This window comes from Phaenicophaeus curvirostris, chromosome 10 (genome assembly GCF_032191515.1).
Source record: "Phaenicophaeus curvirostris isolate KB17595 chromosome 10, BPBGC_Pcur_1.0, whole genome shotgun sequence".
NCBI classification, from domain to species: domain Eukaryota; kingdom Metazoa; phylum Chordata; class Aves; order Cuculiformes; family Cuculidae; genus Phaenicophaeus; species Phaenicophaeus curvirostris.
In genome coordinates this window covers 6,886,170-6,906,652 of record NC_091401.1, presented here as the reverse complement: position 1 = coordinate 6,906,652, position 20,483 = coordinate 6,886,170, and the positions used below count along the sequence as shown (strand labels likewise).

General features: G+C 41.8%; 1 protein-coding gene across 1 annotated transcript in view; it reads right to left on the bottom strand.

Moving 5' to 3' along the window:
* The window catches only part of LOC138724734 (IgGFc-binding protein-like), an 83,426-nt gene that overhangs the window by 43,655 nt on the left and 19,288 nt on the right, over positions 1–20,483 (bottom strand). The window contains exons 2-17 of the mRNA XM_069864952.1: positions 12,227–12,471; positions 10,579–10,862; positions 9,658–9,935; positions 8,574–9,172; positions 7,648–8,212; positions 6,880–7,079; positions 6,517–6,786; positions 5,429–5,715; positions 4,465–4,736; positions 3,211–3,360; positions 2,559–2,815; positions 2,371–2,455; positions 2,157–2,240; positions 1,397–1,534; positions 516–772; positions 328–412 (exon numbers count right to left, since the gene is read on the bottom strand). Coding sequence (XP_069721053.1) covers positions 328–412; positions 516–772; positions 1,397–1,534; positions 2,157–2,240; positions 2,371–2,455; positions 2,559–2,815; positions 3,211–3,360; positions 4,465–4,736; positions 5,429–5,715; positions 6,517–6,786; positions 6,880–7,079; positions 7,648–8,212; positions 8,574–9,172; positions 9,658–9,935; positions 10,579–10,862; positions 12,227–12,471 — 4,056 coding nt within the window. The remainder of the gene's footprint in view (positions 1–327; positions 413–515; positions 773–1,396; positions 1,535–2,156; positions 2,241–2,370; positions 2,456–2,558; positions 2,816–3,210; positions 3,361–4,464; positions 4,737–5,428; positions 5,716–6,516; positions 6,787–6,879; positions 7,080–7,647; positions 8,213–8,573; positions 9,173–9,657; positions 9,936–10,578; positions 10,863–12,226; positions 12,472–20,483) is intronic.

The window sequence follows — 20,483 nt, the reverse complement described above, 5'->3', positions numbered from 1 at the left end:
GAGGGCAGCAATTGCAGAGCGTCATCTCAGAAAGAGCCCTGCCACTCAAGGGCGCTGTCGCCAGCATAGCCGGGTGATAAACAGAGGTTAGGCACTTCGGCAGCTAAGCCCAACGTCTTGGCTGCGAGCCTTGTAATCCATGAACAAAACGGTGACTGCAGGCAGTGCCAGCGCTCCAGTCTCCCTCAGGAAAGCCTGCTTGGGCCCAGGCCGCATCACCGGCCTACACGGTGCTACAAAGGCAACCTGTGCTCCTGCCTGCAGCACAGCCTGCCATCTCAGCTGGTGACATCTCTCAAGATGCCCTTCCCAAGCCCAGCCTTGTACCTGCACAGGATCCCTTTTTGATGGACAGATCATCCAATGCTATGTTGCTCCGCAAGTCTTCACCCCATTCTCCCTCCAGGACAATCTAAGGCAAAGGACGGTTCCCAGCATTAGTTCCGGTCATGTGTGTGAACTGCCATTTGAAAACACGGTTCATCTCAGAGAGCAGTGAGAGCCTCTGCCCTTACCTGCAATTTTCCTGTGCTGTGCACTGGGATCTCTCCCAAGAGCCATCTGTCCCCCTGGTTCCCAACGCTGCTCCAGACCAGCACTAGGTCATCGCCCTTAAGCACGTAGACTCGCAGGGCCATTGTTTCAGACGTTCCGTACATGTGATACCAGAATCGGAAGCAGTGCAGTCCTTCTGAGTCACACAGCGGACTGAGCAGATGAGCCACAAAGCCGGGGTAGGTGTTGTTCCCTCCCAGGTAGATGTAGTAGCCGTCTGAAACAGAGCGTGAGCCACGCCGTCACAAACCATGAAATCCAGACAAAGCAGCCAGGGAAAACGCAAACACAGTCCTGGGAGCATCCCCTCCTGCGGTTCAAGGCAGGCAAGAGGAGGGGAGAGCAACCACAGGCCCTTCCCTAAGCCACCACCCCGCACAGCACTCAGGCCAGCTGTGATCTGTGCTTTCTGGGCCATGGCAGCTACATGGCTTGGATCAGGCCACGGCACCACCTCCAAGGCATCGCCACGGTCCTCGCATAGCTCTGCAGCGTTGGGGCCCACTCATCATTGATTTCAGGAGAAGCCAGTGTCTCCTAAAAGAGAGGGCTGTTCCTACTCCCCTGAGACAGCCACAACATCAAGCTTTGCATTACTTTCCCCCTTGTTGCCCGGCAGGCCCTTGTGGGCCCTCAAGGTACCACAGAGCGATTGCCAGGGCCAGACACCTTGCTAAAGGAAGGCTGCGGCTCTGGGGCAGACTGCCACGAACAGCTGTGGATCAAGGCCAGGAAACACACTGGCTCTATTTGCTGATAAAAGAGGCCTGTTGCCTGTTGCCTTCTTCCCAGGGACAGCCCTCTGCCTGAAGGACCACTGCGTATTGGTTGCTGTTCCTACCTCCTGTTGTGTGGTCGGAGGAGGGGCCGGTGTTTTGCGTGGGCGTTGGACCCTTGTGCCTTATCCAGTCAATGCTGCTGTAATCTGCCTGGACCCACTCACAGAAGTCGTCGTCGAACGTGCAGTCAAAATTGCAGTCTATTGTGGGAACTTAATATGGTGTAGAATGAAAAGCAGAATTTCAAGAGTGAGGGTTGGCCATCTGTTCACCATGTCCCGCAAGGTACACCTACATCTCTGGTACACTCATGGCTAGATGAGGATGGCCAGCCTTTCAGAAGTTCATGAGCATTGTGCCTAGCACACCCAGTAAAAAAACATGTTTTGGAGACAACAGTACCTGTGCATGTCTCAGGTGTTGGAGACATTGTTGTATGTGGGGGCTGTGTTGAGTTGCTTGGCAGAGGCGACGAGGTTGCAGTACCTGCCAAATTTACAGTGAAAGAGATATGGGTATGATATTTTTCATAAGAGGGATTTGATCCCAAGTAGGGATTTGTTACCCTGCAATTCACCGCAGTACTGTGACTGGAGAAGCCCAGGGCAAAAGCCACAGAGCGCCACCTCAGAAAGAGCCCTGCCACTCAAGGGCTCTGCCACCAGAACAGCTGGGTGATAAACACAGGCTAGGCACTTCACACAGGCCTCTCAGAGTGCAAGGAGCAGAGGACATGCTTCATTCATCACCTCCTGCTGCCTCTTCTCCACAGCCTACCCTGCACAAAGGACTGTTGCCCGTTGACTCATGTTCTCTACTCACTTGGGCCTATTGTAGGTACTGACGTGGTTTCCAGGTCTGATGGCACAGTGATGACATTGCTTGGTGTTGTCAGATTGACAATGCCTGTGAAAGGGACAGTGGTACAAGCCAATTTAACCTCCTTGACCTGCTCTTTTTCAGTAGAGAAACTACATTTATTACTAAAACAAGCATAGCTTTTCTCAAGTGCCCTTCCCCAGGCTGGGCCTTATACCTGTGCAGTATCCGTTTTCGATAGACAGATCATCCAACGCTATGTCGCTCCGGAAATCTTCACCTATCATGCCCTCCAGGACAATCTAAGGAAAATGATAGTTCCCAGCATTAGCTCCAGCCAAATATGTGAATTGCCATTGCAAAGGACGGTTCATCTCAGGTGGCATTGAGGGCCTCTGCCCTTACCTGCATATTTCCTTTGCTGTGCACCATGATCTCTACCAAGTTCCATCTGTCCCCTTTGCTTCCAACACCTTTCCATTCCAGTGTTGATGTTTCATTGTGAACTACATACACTCGTAAGGCCATTGTTTCAGCCACTCCATACATGTGATACCAGAAACGGAAGCAGTGTGGTCCCTCTGAACTGCATATTGGACTGACCAAGCGTGCTACCTCGCTTGGCTCATGCTTGCTTCCTTCCAGATAGATATAATAGCCCTCTGAAACAGCAGTGTCAATTTTTCATGTTAATGAGCCAGGACAAGATAAAATCACATTTACAGGTTGTGTACAATACATTTCCTCACCCAACATCTGCATTAAAATTTCAGTCCTCAAATGGATTTCCAGTACACTGGAAATGGATTTTCCAGACACTGGTCTCCTACTTAATGATAGGAAAACCTTCGAAAGGAAAGGTCAAGGTCCACAATGGTCTGGTCACAGCCTGGATATGCTCTTGCTGAAGACTCTTTACAAGAGCTTGCGCTACTAGGTCACATACTCATCAATGTCCTGTACTGTTCATCTACGCCACACATGGACTGGATTTGGTGTTAAAAGAGACTCTTTGCACTATTCCAAAAGAAGCACAGATACTGTTTGCTGTTCCTACCTCCAGTTGTGTGATCGTGGGAAGGGCCAGTATCTGGTGTGGGTGTTGGTCCTTTATGCCTTATCCAGTCAAAGTTGTCATCAATTGCTTGTTTCCACTCACAGAAGTCAACATCAAATGTGCAGGACATATTGCAGGCTGTTGTTGCAGCTGTGTATGGTGCAGAATGAAAAACAGAATTTCCACAATGAGGTTTGGAATCTTCTCTCTGTTCTGACAATGCCTTTCTAGGTGTCATACACCCATGTTCGTGAAGAAGTTGAAGATGTTACGATGGAATGAGTAGAAGTGACCAGTATTGAAAAGATTTACTATAAAGTATGACATTTTAAGTGCCTGAAAACGTGTGTTGTTTTATGAGTCCCTTCCTCAGTTTTCATCATAATACACTAATATCCTATAATTTTATGCTGTGACATAGTCCTTGGCCATTCCAAATTGCTCAAAGCTGTCCTGTTTGGGGCAGCAGTATTTGGCTGGCTCTCAAAGCCCTGCTTAGGCTGAAATCTATACACTGTTATAAGAATGCTCTGACACTTCTTTTTACTACTTATAAACTGGGATGGGAAGCAGTGTCTCAGAACTGGAAATAGGTTATGGAACACCTTTTCATGTCATAGCCTAATACTCAGGCTGCCCTTTCTGCTAGCTTTCATAATCGCCTCTGGCAGTTCTAGAAGAAGCAATCTCTTGCCTCTAGCCTTACCTCTACATTAACTAGTTTACCTAGATCGTAAGGGCCTAATACTGTTATGACTGGAAGGCTGAATGGACCTCAAGCTGCAGGAATCTCCTTTATTAATTTTAAAGCACTGGTTTATATACTTCTGAATTTATTTCACATCCTTGTTGAAAACCTGAGCTGTAGACAGGTTGGATAAATGATGTATTAACACTTCTCAAAAAAGGTAAAATGTTTTATTAAAGCCAATGTGGTAATTTGTTAAACAGGTGTTCAATTGTCCCTGACTGAGCCCTTAGCTGGCAGTGTATGTTGTCTTCTGTGACCCAATTCTGAACAACAGTCCCAGATCAAAAATATTCAAACATCACATTCTAAAGTGAAGACTGGAAGCCCATTAGGAACTTAGATTAGAAACCTAGTTTCCAGAGATGCTAAGCACTTGAAATTTTCCTGTGTCTCCTTTAATTCCTTTTTCTGAAGTTTTACTCAACTTCTTAGTCATCAGAATTTATATTTGTAGTCTTGGGATTTAATTGGATGGCTATTTGGTAAATGACCGAATGACTTACCGCAGACGGTATCTTTTCTCCATTCACCTACATCTACACCTCCAAGTTCACAGGCAGCAGCATATGCCTCTAGAATCTTGCAGAACTGATCAGAATTCCCTTCTGTGGCACACAGGTCATAGACACAGCTCTCAAAGTACAGCTGTGGGGGAATATGCCAATGGCAGATCTGAAAAGGCCCACTGTTCTTCAAAATAATTTTGCAAAGTTCTTCATATTCTTTCTCTTTTTCTGTGTCACAAGTGGGTGGTGCAACTGTAATTTGATTACACCTGCATAAAAAATAAACAGCAGCATGGTTATACAATAAATCTTTATATTTCACTCTGTCCTGCAAGGCGTACCTCAACACTAATAGAACCCTATCTCAAATTCTGTGAACTTGTGGCATACAGTTGTCTTGCATGAGAGAAATGCTACAATTTGACTCATAATTCCCATTAAGAATGTAGTTGTGAATTGTTGATGTATGTCTGTCCACAGACTAAAGTCCAGAAGAAACCAACATATCAGCTAACACAAGATAATTTGAATTCACTATTGAATATAGTAACTGCCGTAACTTTTACGTGAAAGCATTAAGAGACAGATAAATGCCCCATGCCTATGTTAAACATGGAGTTGAATCCACGAGATATATTTGTATTTCTTACAGTAAGATAATATAGAGGAGGAGACATTTTAGAATAGAGAATTAAGGGGACAAAATAAATTTATATGTGAAAAAGGAGTCCAACTTCACTTAAAGGATACAAAATGCATGTGGTAAAACCTCTGAGGAGTGGTTTTAAAATTTCAATGCTTTATACTGAAGAGTGGAGCCATTCAAAGTTGAAAATGTTAGCAAACAATTAACATCAAAGACGGGCTACTATGGAATGTAAGTAATACCTACTAATCCTACAGCTAGATGATTTATGTTGCAGGTATTTTGCTCCTTCCTAAATTAGTATCAGATACTTACGTCCTGTTGTCATCCTTCACTAGCCAGCTGTCACCAAATTTATTTGGATCTTGTTCTACGACTTTATCGGGTTTTAGAAAATCATCCAGTTGGTTGTCATTGAATGTCCCACACAAACCACACAACTGTCCTTTGAGACTGTCATCAACCAGAATGAAAACCTCCTGGTCACCATCGAACTTAACCTGGATCCCTAGAGATGTATCAATGACCACATAGTGTCCTTTTATAGCTACTCTGGCTTCACGGTTCAGAGTCACAGGAAGGTAAACCTGAACTCCGTTCACCTAAAGAAAACAAAACCCACACAAACAGGTAAGTCAATAAAGCTCCCAAGAAAATGGGGGAGGTCTACATTGCAGGTATTATAGCTTTCCTCACCAGGTCAGCCTTATTCTAATGAACAATGTATACACAGAAATTTTAATCTTAGAAGAGGCTAACAAGCTGTATACTTATTTTTATCTTGAATGGTGCTTCGTAGCACAAATTGAGCCCTGTGCTGTCACAACTACACACATAGCAACACTTGGAATAGATAGTTTAAAGCTAGCTCTGGTATGTTTATCTCTGAGAGTGTAAAAATACTTTTTCTATATTAAAAAGCAGATCTATAAAATTCAAAATGAGATTTAGTTCATCAAAAGCTTTGTATTAGACATGAAGCAATGGATGAAGTAGTTCAGAAAAGGTGTGAATGAACTGAAGGAAGCTATATAGATGTCTGTCTTTTTTGAAAAAAAAAAAAACAAACAACAAAACAAACAAAAAAACCAAAAAAACCCTCCAACAAACCAAAACCAAAAAGAAACCCACCCAAAACCAAACAGGCCAAAACAACTCCAAACAGTTCTGTGACTTCTGCATGTGCAGTCTTGGAAGCGAATAAAGCGGAGAAGCCTAATTCAGTTCTTTTGGACAGAAATGCAAAGTGAATAGATGTGATGGACTGTTTATGCTTAAAGTAGAATACTTACATAGGTAACTCTATTTTTCTCCAAAACAATATGAAGATTTTTCAGTGTGACAGCAACTGAGTTCAAGGCTGTCCAGTTTGGGTTTCCTCTGTGTTCATTTCTGGTTGTCACTGAAAACCTTTCAGAAGAATTTGTGCATGTCTCAACAACAGTATAATTGCAATCTCCTTGGAAATGGTACAGTCTACCATCAAAGGTTATGTAATGTGGATCACCAAAAATGTGGCAGGTGCTGGGATTCAATGGATAACATCCCAGAAGTCCATCCTGCACCTTGCAAACTTCGCTCACTTCACATGTATCTGAATTGCAAACTACAGTCCCATTTTCAGCACATATACAGTGGCCTGCACAGTCTGCTTGCCAAAAAGCTTCTCCTTTCTGTTAGAGACAACAAAAATAAAAATAAGTTAAAAGACTTAGTGGTAATGACAGACTGTGAAATTAGTCCCTGACCCATGTGGAAGAACAAACCTCATAATATTTGCCATTTTGAAGGCAGCCACAGTTGCTCATGGACACACACTGTCCCCCACTGATGACGAAACCATCGTTGCATTCACATCCTTCTACACAAGGTCTGCTGCAGTTCTTTGATGCAAGAGGGTCAACACACGTTGCTGGGCAGGCACTAGTGCATGGATTGTAATGACTATTGGGAGGGCATGCAAGAGCTGAAAATGAAAAAAAGGCACTGAAACAACAATTACACTTCACATGAAACCATGATGAAGAAAAAGGATTATTTTGAATTAGTGACAACACTCTTGTTTTTTAAGCCTGAAATTCCTTTCATATTTTGATATCAGGAAGCAAGAAGGAAAATATTGTCCAAGAAAAAAGCAGAATGAATGTTTAACATATATATCCTAGATGTTTAACACCTAGAAGTCAAAATAAAAACTACATCTCTCTACTCTAGATCTAGTAGTTCACTGGTACTTAGCTCAGAAATAAACAAACCTATTAAATGTACACTATCATATAAAACTCAGAGATGATTGCACATTATTAGGGATCTACCGCTATTGGTTTGAAACACACTCTTGAGATAATGAACAAAACTCTTCTCTGCTATGTACCTGAAAACAAAGATGGAGGGAAATTTTTATTTCTCAATATTTTGCATGCAATTAAGTGAAAAATTTAAAACCTCCAAGCTATGTCAATTCTTGGCTAAAAAACAGTCTCTATAGACAAGAGAGGAACTATTCAAAGATGCATTTTGCTATAGAAACTCACGGCAGAAGGTGGCATTCCTCCAGGGCAGGAGAGTCACACCGGCTGCCTGGCATACGTCAGCGTAGGCCTCCAGAGCAGCACACAGGACCTCCTGGCTACCGTCGAGGGCACAAAGGTCGTAGGAGCAGGTCTCAAAGTAGCTCTGGGGGTTGATCACGCCGTGGCACCTCTCAAAAGAGCCAGGCCTGGCGGTCAGCCTGCCACAGAACTGCTCCGATTGGTAGAGCGTCTCCTCTTCTGCAGTGCAGGGTGGGGACGGCACGGGGACTCCGCAAGAGGAGTCATTGTCTGGGACCTGCCAGCTCTGCCCCAGCTCATTGGTGTTTGCAGCTTGCTGCCCGTTGGGCATCAGGTAATCGTCTTCTCTCCGGTTGTTGAAGTTCCCGCACATGCCGCAGGTCAGGTTGAAGTAGGTGGTAGGCACCGTCACCTCCACCGAGTGGTCAGTGTCATAGGACACTCTCAGGTTGAAGTCTGTATCCAGGACAATGTAGCGGCCGCTCCTTCTCACCGTGATGGCACCTCCTGCTGCGCTCACCGGCAAGGTCTGGCGCACATTGTTCACCTAGGGCAGACACACCGCAATGGGCCCTGGAGCTTTCCCTGGCCCCAGGGGAAACAGCTGCCAGGCCAGGCATGACCAACCCGTGCCCGTGACGCCCTCGTGCAGAGACACCCCTGTGGCTTGCAGAGCGGTGCCTGTGCTCTGCGCTCTGCAGGGGCTTCTGTTCAACACGGGCCACATTGCCCGTAGATCGCTTCCTGCTTCAACCCACCCAGAAAAGAAAAACAAAGCAACCCAGAGGCTTCAGGGAAACCCACCCGGGCCTGGGACAACGGAGATGTCCGGTCCTCGCCAGGCCCTGCCACGGAAAGGCAGCCCTGCCCTGCAGCCGTGCCACGCTCGTGCCAGCCCCGCTGCCTACCAGCACTTGGCTCGTCTCCTTCTTGACAATGGCGATGCGCTGTCCGTAGACATCAACCAGGACTTCGCGCACGTAGGACACTCTGGTGTTCCCCCGATGCTCGTTCCTGGCCTCCACATTGAAGTAGGGCAGGGAGGTGGTGTTGGAGCAGAGTTTGGCCAGGGTGTAGGTGCAGTTGCCCATGAAGCTGTGCGTCACCTTGTCAAAGGTGATGTAGTGGGGGTCACTGTGGACGTGGCAGATGCCGTAGGATTCTTTGAGGCACTGAGGTTTCCCATCCTGCACCCCGCAGTACTGGCCCGCAGGGCACGAGGCACTGGAGCATTGGAGTTTGCTTCCGCGCGCGGGACACGTGCACTTTGAGGAGCAGGTGTTGTCTGTCCAGAACTCCGAGCCCACGGGGTAGTGCTGCCCGTCGTGCCAGCACCCGCAGTGCTGGCTGGGCACGCATCGGTCATTGTAGAGCAGGTACCCGCTGTCGCACACACAGCCCTCCACGCACGGCAGCTGGCAGGTAGCGGGAGCCGCCGGGTCAGCACAGGTGGCAGGGCAGGCTGCAGCGCAGGGCTCGTAGTGACTGTTCTTAGAGCAGGATAGTACTGTATAATAAAAGATAAACTTAATTATTAATCATTTTTAACCACTGAAGTATTGGGGTTTGTCTAATGTCTTATTCTATACTGTTCTTAAATATCTAAGGACACCTTAAGAGTTCTCATGCAGTTTGTTGCTTTCCTTTGCTATCTTACAACCCTTCAATTTTTTTTGAGGTTTGGACTGTAAAATTTACTCATGGAGAGAATTTCCTGGGAGGTCTCTTATTCCTGAAGATGATTGCATTGAATTCTTGCACTTGGGATGAAGTTATCAGTGTCATGTTAGCTACTTGCCCTAGACTTGCCATTTTTCGATTATAGTCCTTCCGAGGTCTGTAATGCTTGTTAACTAATAAGGGTATACAAGTTCTCTATTCTGCTTTTAGATCTTGTTGCACACATGATACATAGATAGCCAAGCTGATTACAGGTTTTAAACACAGACATTCTCAGGTAAGGAGATGCCAGAACTGAAGTTTGATACATACAGCAGGATGTTGCATTTCTCCATGGTGTCAGCTGGACTCCTGCAGCTTGGCACACATCTGCATAAGCCTGTATGTTTTCACAGAGGGCTGTATTGTTCAAATGAAGTTCACAGAGATCATACTGGCAAGCTTCAGAATAGCTTTGTGGATCAACTACTGAGTGGCAATTCTGGAATGGACCGTTTGGATCTGTGATCAGGCCACAGTATTCATTGCTTTCTATCGTGTGTTTTTCATCAGCAGTGCAATTTGGGGTGTGGCCATCATCTGGTAAGCACCTAGTGTGGAAAAATAGTTGTTGAAAAATTCACTGATGAACTTTGCATGCACAGGTACCCAAGATGCTTTTCAAATCACATCTAACAAAACAGGGCTGTCCCCAGGCCAAGTGTAACATATTTTAAAGGTCTATATTTCAAACACCTAGAATAGAAATTCAGATTTTAATATGATCTCAACATTAAAGCCTTTGAGAGTCCAGGAAGAGACCTAAATATTAATTCCGGCTTTCTTTTAAGTAAAGCTTTCTGCATGGAAGATACCTAGGGATTGCAAACAAAATAGTAATAGCGTATAAAATTAAATGTCTATCATTAAATAATATATGTGAAATTCTAAACTAAATAATAAAATTAAGTATCTCAGAAGAGTTCAAACAGGATCTTCAAGTTTTAGCACTAATATGCTATAACAATAACTGAAACTTTAGTAGGTATCCGCAGTGTTTTATTCAAATTTTCTCTTCTTAAGCACAGTTAAATCGACTGTGAAACTTTACCCAGATAGTCAAAGTTAGAGCACTGACAAGAATATATTGCATCCCATGTGCCTGAAATTTTCTGTCCTTATACAACAGTTCCATAAAATACTGGTTATTGCATAACCAACAGCTAACACCTAAAAACCCAGTTGGAGTCCTACCTGGAGTCATTGTAAACCTGCCAGCTGTTGCCAAGGCTGGCTGAGCTTGTTTCCATCTCTCCATCAGGGTTAAGAAAGTCATCTTCTCTGTGCCCATTATAATTTCCACATATTCCACAGACTTTAGACATATAGGTACTGGGAAGAGTGATTTCTACTCTGTGATTTCCATCAAACCTGACATTCAACCCAAAGTCAGTAGCAACCACAGCATACAGCCCACTGAAGAAAATACTGACACCCTGCGCCAAGGTTAGAGGGAGCACTTGGCTGACTCCATCAACCTGCAGGCAGAGAAGTACAATCAATATAGTAATTTCAAAAGACAAATTTTTAATGGTGATACTCTTAGATCACATCCCTATATTGAGCATAGGACTTGCACAGTAAGAACTCTCATTGCACTATTATTTAACATGAATGCTGTTTATGGGTACATAACCTAGCGTGTTGAGGCCATAATAATGTAGCTACATAGCTTCCAAGTGCAGTTAAAGTGAGATTGGTAAACCAGACCTAGCCAGAAAAAGTCTAAGATTTAGCATGGTCTGTCAGTAGTAACTGCTTAACAACCTATCTTTTATTTTGGATCAAATAAGATTAAAAAAATGTAGTTAGAACGGATTCTTAGAAGATTTTCAGATTTTTTCTTGAAAAAGCTTTTTTTTCTTTTTCCTTTCTCTTCCTAATTATCACATATGGGATGCCAGAAAATAGAAAGTGAGTGAGCAAGTAAAATTTACAACTTATTTAAAATTTGCTAAAATTCACATTTACTTTGTTTGCTATTATTACATATGTAAGAAAGTTTTGCTTACTTAGAAACATATACGTAATAAAAATAGTAAATATAGGGGAAAGGTCTAAAAGAGAAGCTGTTGGACAAATGCGGATGTTTGAGTTCCATGCATTTCTAACATCAGGTGGGAGGGATCTAATTGTACATCTAAACCTTTATCCCTGTCATATAAATCACTGTATAGTTTTCTTATAAGAAGGGTGGCAATGAAGTAAGGTGACCTACTCATTTATTGGTGGTTTGAATAAAAAAAATTTGCTGTCTTGCCCTCTTATGCTAAGGAGTTATGAAGCCTTAAAATACAAAGCTGGCCAAGTGATACAATCAGTATGAGGAGGAGATTAATCAGATTGTCACACTAGGATTCCCATATATGGCTCTGCTTTATGTCAAATGCTAGGTGTTATGTGAAGTTAGCAGTGATGAGGAATAACTAGAAATCAGATAAGTATGCAGCTTTGCAAGCTACCATGCAGGACTGGGAAATAACCACCAGCATGGACTTAGTTAATGCAGGACACTTTTATTCGCTAAAGCAGACCAAGCTTGAGTATGGGGGCCAAGATACAAATGCATGTTAGTTTACCAACCGCATTTGAAGTGTCAGCTCTAATCTCACCTTTTAGAAACACAGCACAAAATTCTAGCCTATGTTTTCAGTTCTCAAATTCCAATACTTAAGAACTCCACATTACTCCTACTCCTAAGTATCTGACTCCTTGCTAAATATTACTGTACGTATGCTGGAAATTTATACAATTGTACAATCGTTGTACAATAGTCATTGTACAACAATTTCTTCATTCACACTGTGAGCTACCAATGACAGAGAGTGGGCTCCAATCTTACCTTAACAACTCTGTGTTTATCCAGGTTGATTCTGTAGCCATATACATCAATATCTACATGTCGGACGTAGGACACTCGAGTGTTGCTTCCCCTGTGCTCATTAGCTGCCTCCACATTGAAATAGGGCAGTGAGCTGTTGCTCTCACACAGCTTGGAGAGGGTGTAGGTGCAGGTGCCCATGAAGTCATGACGCTGCTTGTCGAATGTGAAATAGTGAGGATCCCCATGTATATTGCAAACTGCTTCTGGAGACAGGAAAAAAGAATGTGTTCTCATTAACACATGGATACAACCAGAAAAGCCACCTCATTGTGCTGTGGGATAACACAGTCATCCCCATCTCATAGATTACGTATGGAAGAACTGAAATAGAAAAGGCAGATTTATATGGCATAAGGCAATGCCATAGAGAGATACCCAAAGAAGTTGACTGAAGCAAGTAAGTAGCATTTAGGTGCCCTTACACAACCCATTGTCTAGCATATGTGGTCGGCCAAAATTACCTGTCAGTGGAACTGGTGTAGATCCTGATGGTGTAGTTGTTGGTGGTTCAGGGACAGCTTCTGTTCATAGAAAATGCAAGTCAATGCAATGAGTTATAACATTACAGGGTGAACACTACATACACACCAACATACCTGAATTTCCACTTATGCTTCACCAGCATAAAGTTAGAAGTTTTTCATTGAATTGAGCAGAACTACCTATACTGAAAAATGTGTGGCTTTTGAATGCTTAGGAAAGCTCATCTGATTGTAAGCTTGTTGACAGTGACAGAGCTTGTGCCAGCATGCTTCTCTGAAGCTGAAATTATATTTACGGTTGGATCTGTGACTCCCTCTGGCATGTGTCTTAAGGCATGAAGGTCATACTGTCTGCAAGTGTTGGCAGGCCTGGGTGTGAGTAGGCTGCCAGCAGATACCATATAGCAGAAGCAAATAAGTCTTAGGGCATGGATGGTTTCTAATCACATTTTTGTTGTTTCTTCAAAATTATTATTATTTCTTAGGAAGGTGACAGCTGTAAGAGCTTTCTATTAATAGACACAACAAACAATCCTTTTATGGAGTCTTCCCTCAAGGCTGCTTCTGACTGCTATCAGATGTAAGCATCTTCTCCACCTGTTCTGTATCCATCACAAAAACATCTTCTGAAAGAAGTGGTCTTCCTCATATACTTTTACATGTCAGCTAGCAATACAGGAGTATTTTCTTGATGTCATGTTCCTTCACCACATGGCATGCAAATGAGTAATGGATCTGAACCTCTGGAAGTACAACAGACTAAAATCTTCAGAGCACACACACGTTCACTCCTGCCCCTTTGCAGAGCAAAAAGCCAACTTTCCTAATTCAGATACTTTCCCACTGGACCCTTGTGAATCCTCCACTATGCACTGAGTGTGCAATAACAGCCAGTGTACGAGGAGATAACCAAGAGATGAATTGATCTAGGAGAACAAAGCTTTCCAACTTACTTATTGATAGGTATATAATCATCCAAATCCGACAAGCAAGGCAGTTGGCCTTCTTCATTACTGACATTGCCAATGAAATTATTTATAGGGATTAAGTTGTAATATAGAAAACAAGTCATATGGAAACAAGTTAAAGATTTTTGAATAATGAAGCAGTAACTACATACTATGATGGTACTGCTTTTGTGCTAACCATATGATTCAAACTCCCCTGGATGTGGGCATTTTGCAAGATAGTTATGATTACAATTTAGAAGAAACCAATAGATTGCACGTAACTTGAACTTTCAGTATAATTTTCAGAATGTTTCTTGCTCAATTCACGTTTTGTAAATATTACATGCTTGTCAGTAAAGACAGGATGAAACTGTAATTCACTTCCAGATCCCAGTCATCCACATCTTACGCCAGTCTTGACTGATTTTTATAAGATCGGTGATCAAGTTCAAATTGCTGATTCATAATCAGCAGTTGAACTCAGCTTTATTGACTCACTGATGTTTCTCTTTGTGACATATGGCAGTGCTGTGTATTTGCTGAGCTTTTATGAACTGAGATTTGCTATAAAATGCTGTTTAGAGCATTTAATCTGGAGTCCAAGACCAGATTAAGGGTTTAGAGATGCACTTCAGACTTAAAATAAAGGTAAAGTTTGCTGGACCTTGTGAGTGTGACCTGGTTACATTTGCAGGAACGGGCGTAGCTTGTTCTGAACCTTTGAGATACTGAGGAAAGATTTAGGAAGAAACTACAACAAAACGGATAACATTCAAATGAAGTGAGCTGTAAAGTTTTTATCATTTGTCTCTTGTGGTTTGAAGGTATGAGGAGTTTATTGTACATGGAACTGAGTAATGGTCAACAGTTTAAACAGAGGCAAGGAAGGATTATAAACTAAGATGCAAACATAAACTTACCACAGGATCCATCCCTTACTCTCACATTGTCCAGTGCAGTATCTCCATATTCTGTCAGTCCTCGAAGAGCCTCAAAAATTACCTAGTCAGGACACAAAGTGGATCACTGCATCAGAATTGTTTAGGCAAATAGGAGACAGTTTCCCTTAGCATGTTTTCAAAATATTTTCTGGTCTGTATCTACAGGAATCAAATAGGCTGAGGCTGTAACAGTTTTTCTAGTTTCCTTCAGCAGCCTAAAATATATTTTCTGTAATAAGGTAAGGACTTCAAGAAGCATTCCTCTCTACTCTGCTGACTAATAAATGATTTATAAGAATTAGTTGTCTGGATTCTACAGAAGAGTTTAATGTAGGCAGCATCTCAAAGTTCAAACCTTAACTCACATCAGGCAAACCTGCGTTTGACTTCATGATGAAATGGAAGAGGAAAGTAAAGGAGAAGAGAGAAGACTCAATATACTTTATGCCCTAACTACCAGCACCAGTAAAACTTAGGGTGTTTTTTGTTTCTTCTCATAGTTCATGGCACAGAGCCAATGACATAAGGTCATATATTTACAAAATAAGCAAATTTTATTATATTTTCTAGCTTACATGCACAACTTCTTGCTGCCTGCAAGGGCAGAACAAATGCTGACACTGCTCAAAGAAACTTATTCTGAAAATATATTACCTTTATTGTTCTCTGTGTTGGAAAAGTATGAGTGATGATGCCATAGGTCCAGAAGGGACTCTGGTTACCCTTCCGTCTCCACACCGTAGACACCCCAGTGCTGTCTTGGATAAGCACTCTCAGCTCATTCATGTCTTCTGACCCAAACATATAGTACCAGAAGTCTATGCATATTTTTTCAGAAACCACAATATCTGGGCTCTCAAGCCGATTCACGTCAAATGGAATCAGATTACTTGCTTCTTGATAGATGAAATAGCCTCCTGTAGAGTGAAAAAAAATAAGGTTGGATCTTTGCAACTTGTTAGGTGTCATTTAAAACTGAAGTACAACCCAACTCTGGAAGAAACAAAGTAGAAGGTGTTTGGAATTTACATTGCAGTGGTTAGTACCATCTAGTCATCCAAATTAGACTGTTAGTTAGAAAGCAAAGCCAATCTATCCCATCTCACATGAACAGTTAGTTTGGGATCACAAGTAAAGATGTGGGCCTCTTTCAAGAGATAGAACCTCCAAACACAGTGCTTCACTGATCCATGTTCAGTTTCTTCTTTCTTCAAAGGAAAATAATGCAATCTGTCATACAACTTCTCTTGTAGGATCTACTTTTTCAAAGTATTCTGGTCCCAAGTTTAGCAAATCCCAGGCACAAAGTAAATTCCAACCCACCAGCATTTCGTTTTGTCTCAAAATGGAAGGGGTAGAAAGCAATGCAGATATTTCCATAAAACTATTTAGGTTTGACCTTATAAGAAGGAAGGAAACTTCTCAAAATTCAGAAGCTCACAGTATTTCTTTTAGGATTTGAAATGTTTAGTCTGAATTGATTTAATATGAGATCACATTTTGCTTTACTAAGGCTGAAGTTTTTTTGCTTCCCAAGGGCTAAGATCAAAGCTACATTTCCCTAGTGCAGTTAAAGCCAATTCTTGCTCATCTGACTCTGGAAAGGAATTGAAAAGAAATGACTGACAATTTCTGTATGGTAAAGCATGGCTCCACACATATTATCTAACATTCACTCATGTATTTTAGTTGGCAAGGAAATGTAAGTCAAAGTTAAAGTTATACGGTCTGTGTCAATTAAAAAAGCAAAACATTATTATTTGTATGAATTCAAATTAAAAATATTTCATTTCTTCTTTTGACAGGCAATTTTAATTTTTATTATCAAAATACCAAAAATGCAAAAATGTGGAAAATTATTTAGTAAAAATCCCAATTACTTCTGTTGTAATCTGCTACTAAGTCCAACAGTATCTGACCTGTCAGCCTCAGGATAATTACAGAAAGCAATACGACTGCAGACTCATTCTCTGTAAATGGATATGCTAGTGCAAGGATAGCAGTTCAAATAGATAGAGATGGAGCCATAGTAAGCTCTCTTTTGTCGATATGATCATATGAGACCCCATTTTTTCAATCACATGTAACTAAGGACAAGGTTTTTAAAGATTTTCATTAATTTCAGGCTTGATCATGTAACACTTGGCTGGAGTGAATATTTTCTACTGCAAGTACAGCAGTCATTACATTTACTGCCATTAACTGGTATCAGTGTAATTTGGCCAAAAGACTTCTCTTGAATAACGATCTGTTGCACGTCACTGCATTACCTATGAGGCTTTACGCATGATATAATTAGCTTTCTTCTAATCCCATGCACTGATAAGGATTTCCAACCCATGATGTGGCAACTCAGTTTAGTTTCCTTATAACTGAAGCAGCGAAAAATCAGGTCAGGTGTCAGCTTGAAACAAAACTGAGACATTTCAAAGGGCGTCATGAAACTCTTTTCTCTTTCAAAGAAAGAAGGATAAAGGTAGTCAAGCTGTCTTCAAAAGGAAACCAACAATGCCACAAGCAAGCACTTACTTCCATCAGGATAGTCTCCATCAGGACCTGTTCCATCAGTTGGAGTCTCATGCTTGGTTCGTATCCACATTCCCTGGTTGACATCGCAAGGCTGGGTCCAGTCACAAAATGGTCTTGAGTTGTTGTTAAAATCACATCTGGTGAGGTAAGCTGAAATACAGCACATTAAAGTAAGGAATAGGAGCTAGGATGTTCAAAATCTGCCTTGGATGCTAACAGCACTAACAACATGTGGGTACCTGTTTCAGGATCCCATGTTCTCAAGCCACCAGCTGGTCTTTGCTTGATCCTACCAAGAAAAACAACATGGTGAATCCCTTACGGAATTAGTGACTCAAAAACTGTTTAAGAATGTTGGGACCTCAATATATGGTTTTGGGTGTTTCACTGAATATTTGAATAGACACAGAGTTTCATCTATGACTGACTTTTCCTTCCTGTATGTACTTAGTCCTTCATGAAAAAGCTCTGAGTGAATCAAAGGTGAAATATGTTCATTTCATAGAATCCTAGAATCATTAAAGTTGGAAAGTCCAACAGTAAGCCCGACAGCACTATGCCTACTAAACCATGTTATGAAGTGCCACGTCTACACATTTTTTGAACATCTCCAGGGATCTTGCACGGAAAGCATCCTTTGCTCTTTATCCCACTAAAATGGAAGGAGGTCAGCTGTCCAAGATACAGGGAGCTATAGAAAGGATGAATGAATGCAGCTCAACTCAGACAATATAGGATAATAGCAAAGACTTGCTATTTACTTGCTCATGGCGTTGTCACCCCCACTGTTGCAAAGCAAAATATGTTAATGTTAGGGAACTAGTGTACCATGTAACTCCTGTTATTTGTTGGAATGCTATATATTTCTCCTAACTCCTGCGAATTTCTTTATGACACAAAGCCATTACCTCATTTAGTCCTTCTAATTCACTCTGAAAATGCTGCAGAACAAAAATACTAAAAAGTGTGTAGTGCTTGTGATGCTACAAAACCCTGCAGAGATGAGCTGTCAGAAGACCAAAATCTTGCTGCAGATCACAACATGGATGGCTCTGCTTTTTGGGGTGTTTTGTATAGGGAAGGAATTTCCAGGGCTAAAATTTTTTGACATGCTCTGACAGTGGTCCACAGTTTCAGGAGGCCCAGTTCAGTTTCAACCTCTGTGGTGCCCACTCCTTAATTATCTCTGTTGTACTTGGCACAGTGTAGGGAATCTGTCCTTAAGTGAATTCGTTGCTGTAAATGTCCCCACTGCCCCTCAAAATCTAAGCAATGACATTTAGAGAAACTAGGAGGAGTAGGAGCAAATACCACACAAATGATTAATCAATTAAATGCAGCAAACAATTGAAAAACAGACTGAGCCAAGGCTAAGGAGGAAAGAGACCATGTGAAGACCACTAAAGTAAGAAAGTTTTCATTGCTTTTCCTTCCTGGATTTCTTCTTCCATGAAAAAAGGGAAAGCAGTTGCAAGTTGCCACTTGGTCTCTCTTCAGTGCTATCTTTGAGCAGTTACGTATCAGCAGGTCCTAAGGCAAAGGTTATTGTAGGTATATTCAGAGTCAAAAGTGGTTTATAACTACAGTGGATATTTTGTCAAGATCTCTCCTCTTCAGATGCGACATTAGAAATCCACGCTACAGATTTCTCTCAAAGACAGGAGCCAGTGCAGAACTAGGCAACAGCAAAATTCAATTATTTCTTCTTTTTAAAAATCACATAGTTTAATTGTATAACAGCCAACATTTAAACGGTGAAAAAGCATTCTACACTTAAAAAGTGAAAAAATATTCCACATTTAAAAAGTGAAAAAAGGGTATTTATCATTAACAGATAAGCTTCCTGAATTAAGCTACATTCAGTACTGTGCTACTTACCCTGTGGTACTCAGCAGTGAAATACAGAATAAAATTAAAGTGTAATGTATGTGCCAGAGGGTCCCCATCCTAGGAGACAGAGTTAAGTCTTCTGTGTGGTACAGTTTGCATAGTAATCCACCAGCTGTACTCAGAAAGAAGAAAATGAGGGCAACCTACATTGAAACAAGAATATATATTGACCAGAGGGTGGAGGCGATTATAAAAATCTGTACAACCATGTATCAGTTACGTTCCCAAGGTTATCTACCTTGAGAACAGCACATACAAATTGAAAGCTCATATTCTGTGTCACTTGCTTTGTGACTCTAATTGTTTGCTGGATAAATAGATTTTATTTTAGCAATTGTTGTTGCTGGTTTTGTATATTTTAAAAAGCCTGCAATTTTAGAGGTATTTTTTCTCACATTGATACTGAGACAACTTTCTTCATTTTAAAATTCCTGCCCAGCTTTCACTGCTAGTATAGCTGAGACTTCTGATATTGACTAAATTTTCACCCTTTCTGAAACTAGGATTCAACAAGCAGATAACAAGCTTTCAATTTACTCACAACAGTCATGTTCTTGTGAGCACAATTCAGGAACTTGCTGAAATATTATTTTTACCATCTTGCCCTTATTAAAAATAAAAGCGTTATTTTCTGGGCTGCAGTGAAATCTGTTGGTTGCTGGCACAGAAAAAGCAGGTGGATCATTCACACTGCCGCTTGGGCCTTTGCTGTTCTGTTCTTTTGCAGCGTTCCTTGTATGAGGGGCTGCAAAGAAATGGCTCAAAGGTAGCTAAATTTCCTACTTCAGCTGGATTTCATGAATTATGAGAATCAAAGGAGTATTAGAAAGTGTACAGTGTTTCCTTGCATTGCCTGGAAACCTCAGACCATAGTGGTTTTTTTTTGTCTAAAAGGATGACATCTTTGGAGTGGGAATTTCTGGAAAAGTGACCTCTTAGTTGCAACCACTTTCCCTTTGTCATTATAGTGTGATGATTAAATTACGAAGCCTTAATGACCTTAAGTTTGGAATTTCTTCAACTCTACTTCCCCTTGCTCAGCACAAAGTAGTTAGTCCATTAACAGGAAACAGAGGAAGCTGCTTACAGGAACGATAGAAATAAGGAAGGGTCAAGGAAGGCTAAGCAGAAAAACAAATGTATTTCAAGTTACATGTTAACTGATGTGTTAACAACAGGCCTGAGGCTGCATTCTGCCACAAGCTCGTGTCCCACGCATGCCCCTCCAAATCCAGAGGGTGGATATTGATTTTACTGGTCATCATCCCTCTCCAATGAAAATCCCTGTCTAGGAAAACATGTATTTTTATCAATCAGTAGACAGGGAAGAGCACTTCTGTGATTTGGAGACAGCAGAGACTCATTACCTGCACAAAACCACTGGCCACACTTTTCCAGGTCAGTTGAGGAGAGCTCAGTACGA